The 15,448-nt window shown below is 41.3% G+C and overlaps 1 protein-coding gene across 1 annotated transcript in view; it reads right to left on the reverse strand.

Annotated features, from left to right (window-relative positions):
* Nucleotides 1-3,674: 3,674 nt before the first annotated feature.
* The window catches only part of THEGL (theg spermatid protein like), a 50,796-nt gene continuing 39,022 nt past the window's right edge, over nt 3,675-15,448 (reverse strand). Inside the window, exons 6-9 of the mRNA XM_046655766.1 lie at nt 14,709-14,823; nt 7,404-7,535; nt 5,037-5,212; nt 3,675-3,789 (exon numbers count right to left, since the gene is read on the reverse strand). Of these exons, the coding sequence (XP_046511722.1) occupies nt 3,675-3,789; nt 5,037-5,212; nt 7,404-7,535; nt 14,709-14,823 (538 nt within the window). The remainder of the gene's footprint in view (nt 3,790-5,036; nt 5,213-7,403; nt 7,536-14,708; nt 14,824-15,448) is intronic.

Consider the following 15,448-nt stretch of genomic DNA (forward strand, 5'->3'; position numbering starts at 1 on the left):
CATCCACTCCCCTGTCGGGATTATTGTGAAGCTAATTCTGGATACCACTTTATCCACAAAAGTTTCAGCATGCACCTCTAAAAGAGATGCTTTTAAAAACAAACCACTATACCAGTACCCTCCTAAATATAATTAATAGCAATTCCTCAATATCAGTAAACATCAGTCAGGGTTCACACTCTCTCAGTCCCTCCTCTCCCACCCCTGGGCTTCAATCACACCTAACGGAGACGACTCACACACATGTATCTCTGGCAGATCTCAGGTCTCCTCGATGAAACACACACCCATATAAGGACCGCCTACCTGAACAGGGCCGACGGCTGCATTGGGTACAGTAGGCCCAGTGCCGACAGCCCACAATATTTTTAGGAGCTCACAAAAATGTTTTAGTTCTTTTTAAGTGAGAAGAAAAAATTAACTTTCATTTTAAAATGTTTTAATATATAATATTCATATGTCCATCTTTATACCAATGCAATCATAAAATATAATTTTTAATATTATTTTAAGGAAGAAAGAACCCAGAAAGGCAAAAGTGCCTAGGGTCTGTGAAAGTCCTAATGCAGCCCTGCACCTGACATCTCCTTTTACATGTCTCAAAGGCATCCTCTAAGCTAAGTGTCCAGAACTGGACACCTGCTCCTCCACTCTCCTCTTCTGGTCCTCTCCCAGTGTTCCCTACATCAGTGAAGGGCTCTCTATTGTGTAAAGAAAGATCACCCAAATGAGAACACATCAAGGCTATTTATTCAGAGCTTGCTATAGCAAGGGAGTCAGCCACTGTCACCTGCATTTGGCAGAGACTCAAAGGCAGAGCAGTGGAAAGCTTATAGTGGGATGGCGTAGGGGGAAAGCCTTGGGTATACTCTGATTAGAAGCTGTTGGCGTGGGGAAGTTGGAGGCTAACTAGAAACTGGGCATCCTATGTGATTGGCTTAGAGGATATATTTGGCTTTCTTTCTCTGGTTGGTCCTGCGTTGGAAGTGGGGGCAAAAAATAGGCACCAGATCCTGACCATTCTGGACTGCAGAGGCTGTGGTTTGGATTCCTGATCTGGTTGTGCAGAGGTTGTGAGTCAGCTCTATTGTCATGTATGGCCTGGCCATTGTCCACTTGTATATTCAGACTGTCAATATCCATCTTGTTTTATAAGCTAGAAATCCAGGTTATCTTGAACACTTCCCTCTCTCCCACCCTATATCCAATCCATCACCAAATCCTGTAAAAATTCACCTCTTCAGATATCTCTCAAGTCTGTCACTTCTTTCCATCTCCACCATGGTACCACCAAACGATTTTCATCTTTCATCTGATCTACTAAATAGCCTCCTAACTCGGTCTACCTACCTCCACTGCCCCCTCCCCAATTTATTTGTCAAAGTAATTTTTCCAAAAGACATCTCTGATTGTGTTATCCCTATGCTTAAATTACTTCAACAGCTCCCACTGGTTTTAAGATAAAGATTAAAATCTTTAACGTGGCCTCCAGGGCCCTGAATGGCCTGGTTCCCATCTTTCTGCCTCCTCCTGCATCACACAACCCCTTTTTTCTTTCCATATGAGACACTCTGGCCTTCTTTCAGTCCCTGATGCATCTCCCCACCTGCCACAGGGGACTTACTGGAAGACTGAGCAGCTCCTAAGTCTAAGGAATAAGTGAAGAGCCAGGGCAGCTCCAGGAACACAGGTAGTAGGAGCAAAACGAAGTCTCATCAGGGCATCAGTATTGAGAAATAGGCCCAACTAGCCCCCTGCCCCTTGCACCACTCTGCTTAAGATCCAAAGCCCTAGAGGACAGTTCAATGGCCATGGCTGGCTTGAGTCACATGCCCATCCCTTGGCCCGGACACTTTAATAAAAGTTCCAGTAAAGCTTTAGACAATGAAGAGAAAGTAATCCCCCAAAAGAAAATTGGGAGTTCTTACCACAAGGAGGAGGAATGGAGGCAGGGTGACCCCCAAATCAACAAATGTCCACTAACCCACGTTCCCACTCCCTGGACTGACTTCCTGTTCCCTCTTGGGTTAATCCTACTGATATTTAGATTCCAGCCCAATTGTCCCTTCATTAAAGAAGCCTTCCCCTGCCTTCCTAAGGGAGCCAAAGTCCTCTATTCTGTTATTTCATAGCACTGTACCCTCTCCTTCACAGCACTTGCCACTGCTTAATTTTACATGTATTTGTGAATGTTTGAATTCCATCCATCTCTCCCAATTGGCTTAACACTCCATGAGAACAGAGCCCACATCCGTTTGGCTTCCTGTGATACCTCAGGGCCCGCCGGCACAGTGCCTGGTGAAGCAGACCCTCCACATTCATTTAACATATGAATCAAGCCACGAAGATATTCATTTTCTCAGTGATATGAAATATGCCACTCTCCTCTTAGAGGCAAAAGGAGCTAAATTTTTAAACAAGCTTTTTCCAGTTCATACTTTATTACATAATTTTCCTATTTAATCTTTACAATAATGCAGCAGGACCCACTTTACACATCAAGAAACTGAGGCACAGGAAGCTAGGGAATTAATTTAAAATTACATACCTCGTAAAGGATCCATGGGAACACCAACCCAGGTCTGTCTGATTCCAAAACTCAAGTTCAAAACTTCTATATGGTATTGCTTCTCCACAACACAAGTTAACTCCTTAACACACACAGTTTAGAGACGGAACTCATTCATTTGTAAAACTGATTTTCAAATAAGATCATCTTCACGTAAACCTAGATATGACATAAAAGTTAGTTTAATTTGTAAAATACTGACCCACAGAGAGAATAAAACAAATTAAATAGAAAACTCTGGCCAGATGCAATTTGACAGAGAATTATAACATGTACCAAAAGCCTTACTTTTTCTGTCATTCATGATCAATGACACTGAGGGTGAGGGAAGGAATAGAGATTGGTGGAGATGCAATCACTTAACGTTCCCTAAATTTCATCTACAGATTATAAAAAACATTTCGACTTATCTAAAAAGGCCTCACCATGTCCGTGTTGTCTCTCAGTAATGAGGGGAGGTTGGAAAAGTGACACAAAGAATGATTTCTTGGGGCTGGCCCCGTGGCTGAGTGGTTAAGTTCAAGCAGTCCGCTGCAGGCAGCCCAGCATTTCATTGGTTCGAATCCTGGGCGTGGACATGGCACTGCTCATCAAACCACGCTGAGGCAGCGTCCCACATGCCACAACTAGAAGGACCCACAACGAAGAATATACAACTATGTACCAGGGGGCTTTGGGGAGAAAAAGGAAAAAATAAAATCTTAAAAAAAAAAAAAGAATGATTTCAATTCTTAGGATTTAGAGAAGGGACCAAGGAGAGATCAGCGACTGGGGACGCAGATCTCACTGGCAAATATAAGGAAGAGTGTTTCTTCAGGTCAGTTACGGCAATGAGACGGCCAAGATGCTTGTGAGGAGACAGGAAGGAGAAGAAGGCAGGCTGTCATTTTCTCTTTTATTGTATGCTGGAGTCCTCAAACCTGCTAAGCACATGATGACAGGGAACAGGAGCAACTGCTGTTTGACGTCACAGTGGGGCCCCTGAAGTCTCATGTTTTTTGAGGGGGCAAGGGAAGACAAACTGACAGGACCAGAGTCAGGAACTAAGTCATCTACTACGTCTTCTAATACATAACTAGGGTTTGACTGAGGTGGCTTTCTGTATTTAACGCATAATAGGTTCTGCCAACTCCTGGATCCTCGGAGAACATTGCGTTTTCAAAGCAGCTGGCTTGACTTTAAAGACATCTGGATCATAATATACAATACGCACAGGAGCCCTGAAATGAGGGAAAAAAGAATTCAACCTGAAATAAGATGAACAGAAAATGGAACTAACATTCCTCAAGCTCCACTATTATTAGGCACTATGTTATTATCCCATTTTGACTTTCATAAACACCCCATGAAAGAGGAATCTTGACCTCCACTATATAGATAAGGAAATGAAGGCTCAGGGAAGTTATAAGAATGATCTGTGGTCAAATCCAGATCAGATTCCTTTGCTCTTTCCACAGAAAGTAAATTCTGGAAATTGCTCAATAATTCGACAATGTTAAAACAAGCCAGACAGCCCTCTGGTGGACTTATAGAAATCAAATTGTTGAAGTTTCCACCCTTAGCACCTTATCACCAAATAATAACCTTGCCAGTGGGATAGAATCTTGAACACTTGATCTCATTCTTCCCTTTCCTTTGTCAATGAACAAAGAATGAGCTTCATTTCATTTGATGTTGAACTTTTTTTTTAAAGGAAAAACACATTGTAAAAGTTTACAAATATTTTATTATGTAAGAACTAACGTATTTACTGTTCCCTGAGCTCAAGACTTCTACAACTTTTTCAGTGTCTCCTAGGATTACCAGATGATGCTTAAAAAGGGGGATCAGATATTATCCCTTGAAGGTAACACAATGAATTGAGGTTCAGGCAAGTTAAGAGGTCTTCTAAAAAATAAACAGTAAGTAGCCATTTCTTCTATGTTGAATATATTTTCTTATTTATTTGAAATGGGTCCTATATGGACATGATGCAAAAACATTGAAAAATACAAAAGCTTAATTAGTGAAAAATAAGCCTTTCTCCCATCCCAGTTCCCCAGGCCCCCAAAAGCAACCATCGTTACTAGTGTCTCGTATACTCTTCTGAGATATTTATAGGCATAGGCAAGCAAATATATGGCACATATATATTTTTTTCTTACACAAACTACAACATATTACGTGCTCTATTCCGTAACTTGTTTCACTTAACAGTATATGTTAGATAAATAACCCCAGGTCCATACTCACAGAGTTGTCTCCTAAATCTAAGTTTCAATACTAGTCTACACACCCTTTAACCGTAGCCTTATACGTATGGTAAGAAGACCACAGATTTGTCACAATGAATGTAACACGTAAGCAAGAAGGTTTTGCAAATTTCCTGTATTTCTACAATTCTTTTCACTGGCTTTATTAGGTCGACTTTCCCCTCTCCCTGCACCCTCAGCCTTTCTTGTCCCATCTCAGCCTTAAATTGACATACCTTGTACTTGGATTAGCTAGTTCTTGAATTCTTGGAGACGCTTTGGAATGGAGAGCAGCATAAGACACCGGCCAGTAGGCATCACGGGCAGGTAAATAATCTTGATGAAGAGGCTTGGCTTTAGCTAGAGCTTCTATTCGAGGGCTTGGTGTGGCTAGCAAGGCAGCGTGGGATACCTATGATGGAAACAAAAAGACACAAAAATACATCCCAGATCTCACGATGTCTCCCTCTCTTTACGGCCATATCCCTAATTGAGCCACCACCATCTCTCTCCTGGATTACTGCAACAGACTCCAAACTGGTCTCCCTACTTCCATTCTTGCCCCTGTACAATCCAGCCTTCACATGGCAGTCACCGAGGGAGACAATGAGCATTTTAATAAGTGTATTCCATGAGCCAGAAGGTGTCCTACGTGATTTACCTATATCATTCCCACTTAATCATCATAACAGCTCTGTGAGGTAAGTCCTTTCTGAAACCCAATTCAGATCATGTCACATCCATAGTCTAAAACCTTCTGGTGGCTTCCCATTTTGCTAAGAATAACTCAGGCTCCTTGCTGTGTTCCAGAAGACCCTCTATGATCTGGCTGCTCTCCCGCTCCTCTGACTTCATCTTCCTCTCTTTCCACCTTGATCATTATGATCCTAGCCACACGAGGCCCTTCTGGCCCAGCTCTTTCCATCTCAGGGCCTTTGTACTTGCTAGTTCTTCTGCTTGAAGTCCTCGTTCCTCAATCCTGTCATGGCTGCCTCTTCATTATTCAAGTCTCCAGACTCGAATATCACATTCTCAAGGAGTTCTTCCCTGACCATCCAAGGTAAATCAGCCTTTCTAATTACCCTCTTCTACAGTACTCATTAAATCTTCTTCATAGCACTTACCAACACCTGGCTTAGCTCCTTTATCTCATTGTTGGTATGTTTATTATCTGCTTCTCCCCATTGGAATATAACCTCTTCAGAGAAGTACTTGTTTGCCAAAAGCTAGAATAGACCCTGGCACATAATTGGTGCTGAATAATATAATACGTTATAATATATAATATAACATGTTGACTGACTGATCAACTCTTCTTGGTCTTACTTTGAAAACCAAGTCTGCCAGGTTGCCTTTCTATTATGTTGCTCTATTGGTAAAACAGAAAGGCTAACATTTAGCTACTAATCTCTCTCGTAAGTGCTCATTCAAAAGAATTAGGACAATGAACACCATTCAGCAGCCCTGAAAGTGTTCTGTATTACATTGCTACAGATTTGTCTTGGGTTCTAAGAATTTGATGATCTGCAGTGGTATCACTTTTGAAATATACATATTTTTAACACCCAAACAATCCTAACAATTACAGAAAGATGCCTTTCATTCCCATCTTACATACCCAAAAACTGAGAATAAAGTGATTTGCCTGAGGGTCACAAGGTAAGTCACTTTAGCCAACTCAAGACACTCTCCCAAGGGTTTTTGATTCCCAGACTAGTTTTCTTTCCTAAGAATTCCATATCAAATCCTCAGGTTCCCAGAAAGAGGGTGAAATTGGTCCGACCTCCTTCAGCACCATGATCTTTAGATATTTACTGAAAATTCAACTGGGATTGGGCAACAAATTGCAACCACAATGAATGGAGGGGAGTGTCAAGGAGGAAGAGAGAGGGAAGCCACTGAAGGTGCCAGGCTCTGTGCTGAACACCATGCAGTATATTACAAGTCACAACCATCCTCCAAGTGCAACCGCTATCTTTACTCAACTTGCTCCACCCAGCTTCAAGGTCATCCCAACTTTAGGACTTTGACAAGTGCTCTTGCCATTACTACAATATTCTCCTCTCAGATCTTCACTTAGCTGACTCCTTCCCATTATTGAGATTTCAGCTCAACTATCTCTTCCATAGAGAGGCTTTCCCTGACTACCATATGCAAAGTATCTTACTCCCCACCCCCACCCACTGTCACTCATTTCCTCTTTTATTTTCTTCATAGTAATAATCACTACCTGATACTATCTTATCTGTTTACTTATTTATTTTTTGTCTCCCACCATCTTGTTCGCTGGGAGTGGTGCCTGGCACACAGCAGGCATTCAAATACTCATTGAATGAATAAGGCTCAGGAAGGCTGTCACAACATCATAAAGCTAGCAATGGTGAGGCTGGAACTTGAAATCAGCTCTTACTACTCCAAAGCCCATGCTTTTTGCCTTCTACGCCCAAGTCTCTGTCCATATCTTGCAGGTAGGTCTTCTTTCCTGCCACAGACCATTCTTTCAAGATTCTCTTTTCCCATGACTTTGGCTATAGAGGCAAAATAGCACCCTAGGAACAACCAGAAAGTGAACTGAAGAGGATGCCAAGGCAGTGATGGCTTACAGGACGGATGGGCATTTCACTTCTTTCTCTCTCATAGCATAGACCCTCTAACTTGATCCTTGGATGGGCAAGGTCTACAATTCTTGGAGTTGCGACAGCAGTCAGGGTAGAAATTGAAATCCTGGTTTCAATCTAGGGCAGAAAAACAAAATAGTACCTGTAAGTATCAAATAATAAACACTGTCTCAATCAAGATTACAAAGTACAGTCTGACCTCTGGACCAGACTTCTCAGCAAATCCAGCAGAAAGAAAGAGAATCTTGCAGTAACCCATGATCATAGCTGAAAGGATCAATTTCCATCTTTCCCAAACCAGGTTGTATGGATTCCAACCCAGCTTTTCAGGAACTTACTATTAAACTAAAGATGGGGAGGAAATGGCAATGTTACATACTGACTAAGAAATAAATGGTAATACTGATTTGTGGAGCAATAAACGCAGCCAAGAGGGAAGGCTCACCCTCACCACATGAGAACACTATAAGGGGGAGCATTCTGCTTCATTCTTACTATTTTTGCCCTTTGGAAACTGGGACTCACATTATCACAAATCTCCAAGCTCAGAGTGAATTTAACTGGCTCTCTTCTAATTGGAACAGTTAAGAAAAAGAAACCAAAGCCAAGAGAAAGAAGGGCAGAACCATATATCTCCATAGACAATGTTATACCAGTCCCCTGAGTCACTTCTCACTATCTTAATTGTGGAAATGTGTTCAAATTACATAGTCATCTATTTAAATTACTTGTATTCAAATGCAAAAGTTACCACAAGACTTTGAGGGGGAACATAATCAACAACTAGAAGTAAAATAAGTTTTTATCTGTGGGTGGGAAAATAATACACAAAGTTGCAAATCCCTTCTTGTGTTCTTTAAAATGAGATGATGATACTAACACTGACAGTGTTTTACATGTATTAATTCCTCACCTAGGGTGTCATTTTTATTTCTATTTCATTAATGGAGAAACCAAGGTACTGTGAAGTTCAGCAATTTATTTAAGTTTATATAGTTAGTAAGTGGCAGAGCCGGGATTCAAACCCAAGGTCCTATCTGTCTGTATAATACCATGCACCACTAGTAATTAAGCATTTCCAATGAATAAAGTTTTGTCTCCTAACAGGTTTAGGGAAAATCAAAGAAATATATGACAACCACTGCCTTCAGCTGAGGCTTACAATCGAAAAGGAAATAAAACAATCATTCATTAATTCGATTCATTAAACAAATATTTCTTAATTATATTATGTAAGACACCACAAAGAATAATAAAACAGTCCCTTTCCTTAAAGTAATATTCAAGTTAGAAGGAATCATAGACCTATAGGCAAATCATTAAGATTATTTGAGGGGCCAGCCCCCTGGCCGAGTGGTTAAGCTTGTGCGCTCTTCTTTGGTGGCCCAGGGTTTCATCGGTTCGGATCCTGGGGGTGGACATGGCACCGCTCATCAGGTCACGCTGAGGCAGCATCCCACATAGCAGAGCCAGAAGGACCTACAACTAGAATATACAAGTAGGTACTGGGGGGCTTTGGGGAGAAGAAGAAAAAATAAAAAAGAAAGATTGGCAACAAATGTTAGCTCAGGTGTCAATATTTAATTTAAAAAATTCATATTTATTTTAGAAAAGACTATTTGATATCCATAAAATAGAATAAATAAAACTTTGGAAGATACGAGAAGGGTGGAAGAATCCAAGAAGGATTCTCTTTTCAGGGATAAAGAGACATTAGATTGGACCTTGATGGAAGGATCAGATTTTGACAAGCAGAGAGAGAAGGAAAGGTAGGGAGGATGAAGGAAGGAAGGTGGAAGGGAAAGTCTGAGCACAGAGGCAAGAAAGCATGCAACAGACTGCGTCTAGTGATGCAGGGAGATCAGACTTGTAAATGCATTTGAAACTAGATTAGATGTGGGGGGCCTTCTTCATAGCCAGCAAAGAACCATCCGATCTTGTCACTAGAAAGGAGGCATGATGAGAGCTAGAGATTAACCAGTCAGGCGTGTGTGAGAAGAACTGAAGCAGGGACACAGGAAGCTCGAAGGACAATAAGAAAGTTATGGCCAAAAGAAGAGACACAAGGGTATACATACCCTACCCCATTCTAAAATATTTTTTAAAGTTACAATAATTTAAGCAAAATGATACTTGCACAATAAGAGATCAATGTAACCAAATAGAGGAATTCAGAAATATGATCTAGTACAGTGGTTCTCAAATTTTTTGGTCCAGAGCCCTTTGACACTCTTAAAAGTAACTGAGGGTTCCCCCAAACTGAGACGTTTAAGAAAACTTATTTAATCTTAAAAAAATAAGAAACTCATTACCTGTCAATATAAGGTTTTTTTTTAAAAGATTTTACTTTTTTCCTTTTTCTCCCCAAAGCCCCCCAGTACATAGTTGTATATTCTTCGTTGTGGGTCCTTCTAGTTGTGGCATGTGGGACGCTGCCTCAGCGTGGTTTGATGAGCGGTGCCATGTCCGCACCCAGGATTCGAACCAACGAAACACTGGGCCACCTGCAGCGGAGCGCGCGAACTCAACCACTCGGCCACGGGGCCAGCCCCAAATTTTCTTTTTTTTTTTTCTTTTTTTTTTGAGGAAGATTAGCCCTGAGCTAACCACTGCCAATCCTCCTCTTTTTGCTGAGGAAGACAGGTCCTGAGCTAACATCCATGCCCATCTTCCTCTACTTTATACTTGGGATGCCTACCACAGCATGGCTTTTGCCAAGTGGTGCCATGTCTGCACCGGGATCCGAACTGGCAAACCCTGGGCGACCAAGAAGCAGAACATGCGAACTTAACTGCTGCGCCACCGGGCCGGCCCCTCAGTATAAATATTTTTAAGACAAATAACCTGATCTCCCAAAATAAAAAAAAAATTGAGAGAAGATTGGTACGTTTTACATTTTTGCAAATCTCTTTAATATCTGGCTTAAGAGGACACTGTTGTTTTGGTTGAAGTATATGAAGAAATCCAGCTTCACAGAGTAGCTGGAAAAGAGAAGCATATTTTTTTTTTTATTGAGTTAATGCTAGGTTACAATCTTGTGAAATTTCAGTCGTACATTAATGTTTGTCAGTCATGTTGTAGGTGCACCACTTCACCCTTTGTGCCCACCCCCCACCCCACCTTTCCCCTGGTATCCACTAAACTGTTTTTAGTCCATAATTTTAAATTCCTCATATGAGTGGAGTCATACACAGATTATCCTTCTCTTGCTGGCTTATTTCACTTAACATAATTCCCTCAAGGTCCATCCATGTTATTGCAAATGGAATGATTTTGTTCTGTTTTACAGCTGAGTAGTATTCCATTGTATACATGTACCACATCTAAGAGAAGCATATTTTAACAGCCTTTTCAGATAATTGGGGATATTCTTCAATACTACAGTAAAACTTGACAAATGGCAGTTTCTTAAATATTTGTTGCAATGTACAACCTGAAACTACGTCACAGAAATTTTCACACTCTATTATTTTAAAATCCATTGGTCTATCTTGCAGAATGAATGAACTTCTTACTCATGCATGATTTTGAACTTGCAGATCACTTAAAAGGGTCTGGGAAAACTTTATCCATACCTGGGCCACAGTTTTGAAAACCACTGCCCTCATATAAACAACATTGTGGTATATAATCACTGTGGCAGTAAATAAAGCCTGGGGCAATAGTGTGGGGAGGATTCTTACTCCTACTTTATATAAAAATATAATTCAAATAGATTGAGGAATTAACTATTTTAAAAGTTAAAAGTAATCACAAAAATATTACAAGAAAACAGAGTTGACCAGTGGTGTGCAGGTAAATGTTTAACAGCTAGTTCCTCAGAGAAAAAAGACAGATTTGTAGTGCTTGTCAATTTCCGTGGTGTAAAAATCCCCATCGTGGCCAATTTCAAACTACCAAGGTGATGGCACTTAACATGAAGTTGCAGAGAGGTGTGCAACATCAGCTCCTGCGAGCCAGCACAAGCACACCACTGCAGGTGATTTTCGGAAAAGGATTTTCTAAACATAAAGCAATGGCAGAAATCTCAAAGAAATAAGATTAGTAGATTTTACCACACATAAAATTGTAACACTTTAAATGCCCCCAAAGTAACAAAAACAAAATTCAAAGACAAATTAGGGCATTCTGCTTCCAGTAGCAGTAGAGTAGCTTATATTGAACTGATTCACTTGCTGATAAGAGTTATAGACTCTGAACAAAACATTGGGGAAAAAAAAAAAACTCTTTGAAGGCACTGGAGAGCAATCAAAAGCAGGCAGAAACTAGAGCGGGCACGACCCCGGAAAGAAGGAAAGCAGTTCTTCCTCGTCCCTTCCTCATCAATTGGGAGAGGAAAGCAAGGTAGGTGTCTGAGGCTGGTAGGAAAGGAGAAGGCACAGTGTCCCACAGCAGGGTGTCAGAGGATCAAGAGAAGGGTCAACCAAGTAGGAGGGCTTGAGATATCAGAGATACCAGTATGACACGGCTGCTGGGAGTGCAAACTGGTGCAGCCACTATGGAAAACAGTATGGAGACTTCTCAAAAAACTAAAAATAGAAACACCATATGATCCAGCTATTCCACTTCTGGGTATTTATCCAAAGAACATGAAAATACTAATTCAAAAAGATATAGGCACCCCTACGTTCATTGCAGCATTATTCACAATAGCCAAGACTTGGGGGCAACCCAGGTGTCCATGAATGGATGACTAGATAAAGAAGATGTGGTATATACATACACACACAATGGAATACTACTCAGCCAAAAAAAAAGTGCCATTTGCGACAACATGGATGCACCTTGAGGATATTGTGCTAAGCGAAACAAGTCAGACAGAGAAAGACAAATACCATATGATTTCAGTCATATGCGGAAGACAAACAAACAAACAAGCACACAGATAAGGAGAACAGATTGCTGGTTACCAGAGGGGAAGGGGATGGAGGGAGGGCAAAAGAGGTAGAGAGGCACATACGTGTGGTGATGGATAAAACTAGACCATTGGTGGTGAACATGATGCAGTCTATACAGAAGCTGAAACACAATGTATGCCTGAAGCACACACAACGCCATAAACCAATATATGACCTCAGTAAAATAATTTAAAAACCCTGCTAGAATTATAAATAGAAAAGTGAAACTTACAAGCTAAACATAAAAGCCTAAGAAAGGAATAGACTTTTAATTTGAAATTTTAAAAACTGACTATTCATTATTTAAATCGGGAGCGTATCTCTGAACAGTCTTTCCTGCATACGGAACCAGGCTCCAGGACAGCAAAAGATTCACATCAATGGGCGTGGCAGGTTTTTTTCTTAAGTGGCTATAAATTCCTTGCCACTTCTCTCATGGAGAGGTGGAGCTTGTGTCCTGGGCATCCTCAATCTGGCCAGACTTGTAACTGCATCAATCAACAGAGTATGACTGCAGTGACATTACGTGACTTCCAAGGCCAAATCATAAAAGCATGCAGCTTCCACCTGGTTCTTTTGGAATGCTCACCCTCGGAACACTCCATTTTAGGACGTTCCTTCTCAGAATACAGCTGCCATGCTGAGAGGGGTCTAAGACACATGGAGAGGCCATAAGAAGGTGCTCCTGAACATATTCCCAGCTGAGTCTAGCTTTTAAGTCATCCCAGCCTAGGCGCCACCCATAGCTGTTGCTATGGGCTAAAGTTTATGTCCCTCCCCCTCCAATTCATGTGTTGTGTTGAAACCCTGACCTCCAATGTGATGGCATTAGGAGGTGGGGCCTTTGGGAGGAAACAAGGTTGAGGTCATGACTGTGGAACTCTCATAATGGGATTAGCGTCCTTATAAGAAGAGGAAGAGAGATAATAACTCTCTCTCTCTCTCTGTGCATGTGTGTGTGCTCACACAAAGAAGAGGTCATGTGAGCACACAGCAAGATAATGGCTATCTGCAAACCAGGAAGAGAATCTGCTGGCACCTTGATCTTGGATTTCTCAGCCTCTAGAACTGTGAAAATTAAATGTCCCTTGTTTAAGCCCCCCAGTCTATGGTATTTTGTTACAGCAGCCCAAGCTGACTAGGACAACCCCACCATTTCAGACAGCCAGGCCATTAGAGATAGCCCAGCTGAGGCCCCAGACATGAGCAGAGACAAGCAAGCCGTACCTACTTGCCCTGTCAGAATTTCTGACTTACAAAATCCTAGAGCATAACAAAAGGCCTGTTGTTTTATGCCACTGAGTTTGGGGGTGGTTTGGTAGAAGCAACAGACAACCAAATCAGAACTTTAAAGATGAGTCCTCTGTATTGGTTCTAGATTATCTGGAATTTGTTTTCAGAGCTGTTTAGATTTAAAGGTATTAATGATCCTGTTGCCAGTGGTTAAAAAAAAAAAGAAAGAAAGAAAAAAAAGCACTACCATGCACTGGTAGTCCATGGCATGCAGTGGCAAAACAGAAAGCAAGACTTCGGTGACCAAGTAGCTGCTGCCAGAGAACATTTTAGTGAAATAAAGAGGTATAGTGGGGTGTGTTGGTTGCTTTTAAGTGCACTGAAGAACCTGAGGGAAGAAATGATCAGCTTAGGCCTTTAAATTCCCACCTTAAGGTCTAGGTAAGGGACCAGAAAGTTTTCATGACTTCCCTAAAAGAAATCCTTATCTTCCATGGTCACAGGGCTGAAAATTCTGAAACCAAACTCAAAATTTAACTCTGTGATTGGGTCGATTACAGCACAAACTGAATGCCCAAACTTGTATGGTCTCCTGTGTTAAAGTCAGGGCAAATGACTGAGAAGGGAAGGGACCTTGAAAATTGCAATGGGGATATATGGTCAGATTCCAATGAAGCTGGGGACTTCAAACCCCTAACTACTACTGAGCCTTCCCTACCAATAGCATCAGCCCTTCCTCCCCTGCTGAGGAGGCTAGATTCCCCTTGCTTGAAGAACCAGTAATGGGTTCCCCTAAAGTAAATACCTTCTGGGGAACTGCTGACCTACCCCTACTCTCTCTCATTGCTTCTACATCTATAAGCAGACCCAAGCTTCAACTGCCATAACAGCCTTCCATAGAATTCTCCATCAGCTCCCATAATTGCATAAGGTCTAATTCTATATCATCATAGTCATTCTGCTTCTCTGATCAAATCCTGCCTAATACATTAGGCGCATGGGAGGTGGTTAGAAAAGTTCATTTGATGAGAGGGGAAAATAAACAGGAAGAAAAGGAAAACACACACCTAGAAATAAGAGCAGAGCATGTTACAGTTACAAACATGTTACATGTTACAAAATCAATCAGGAACTGTTTCTTTCACACGGACCCACTTACGATTTTTGGAGGAACATAGTTTGGATTTGTGCTTTTGGCTATTGAGAGTCGCAATATCCGGGGAGAAGGATCAGAGACTCGAGGAGACTCTCTTGTGAAGGAATCACTGAAGGGCCTATATGCAAATAGAACATGAAATAGTATAATCATGGGAGAAAAAATAACTGCACTTTTCATTGGTATAATCAATCTCCAATCAATTATATACATTGTTTCCATCTTAGGATCATCTTTTCCCATAACCATTAGTGCCCTTCCTACCAGATTGGTGTAAAATTTTTTTACTATGATCCACAGTAAGAAGTGCATTTTATATGGTGATACAATATATGCAAATCTGTGTGTGTGTGTGTGTGTGCGCGCGCGTGCACGCGCGTTTATGTTTGGGTGTATCTGAAGCAAAATTATCACGAAACAATGCTTTCCCTGGGTAACGTATTCTGATTTTTAACATTTCACTTAAAAAAAACTGAATCAATTTCTTGATCCACTGATAGGTTGAGACTTGTAGTTTAAAAAGCACTTCACTTCGTTCCAAAATCTCATTAAATCCCTGAGATAAAAATTCCAGTCACTACCAAGGACCCCTCTGTGATGGCCAGTCTCCTCTGCACCGCAGTTTGAAAGACTGCAGCTCATAACTCCCAGAAGCTTGGCCAATTTTCACGGGCTGTTCCCCACATATTCCTTTCCCGAACAAAAGACCACCAACCAACAAACCTAAAAAGCTCACGTGGAGA

The sequence above is a fragment of the Equus quagga genome, chromosome 3 (genome assembly GCF_021613505.1).
Source record: "Equus quagga isolate Etosha38 chromosome 3, UCLA_HA_Equagga_1.0, whole genome shotgun sequence".
Lineage (NCBI taxonomy): Eukaryota > Metazoa > Chordata > Mammalia > Perissodactyla > Equidae > Equus > Equus quagga.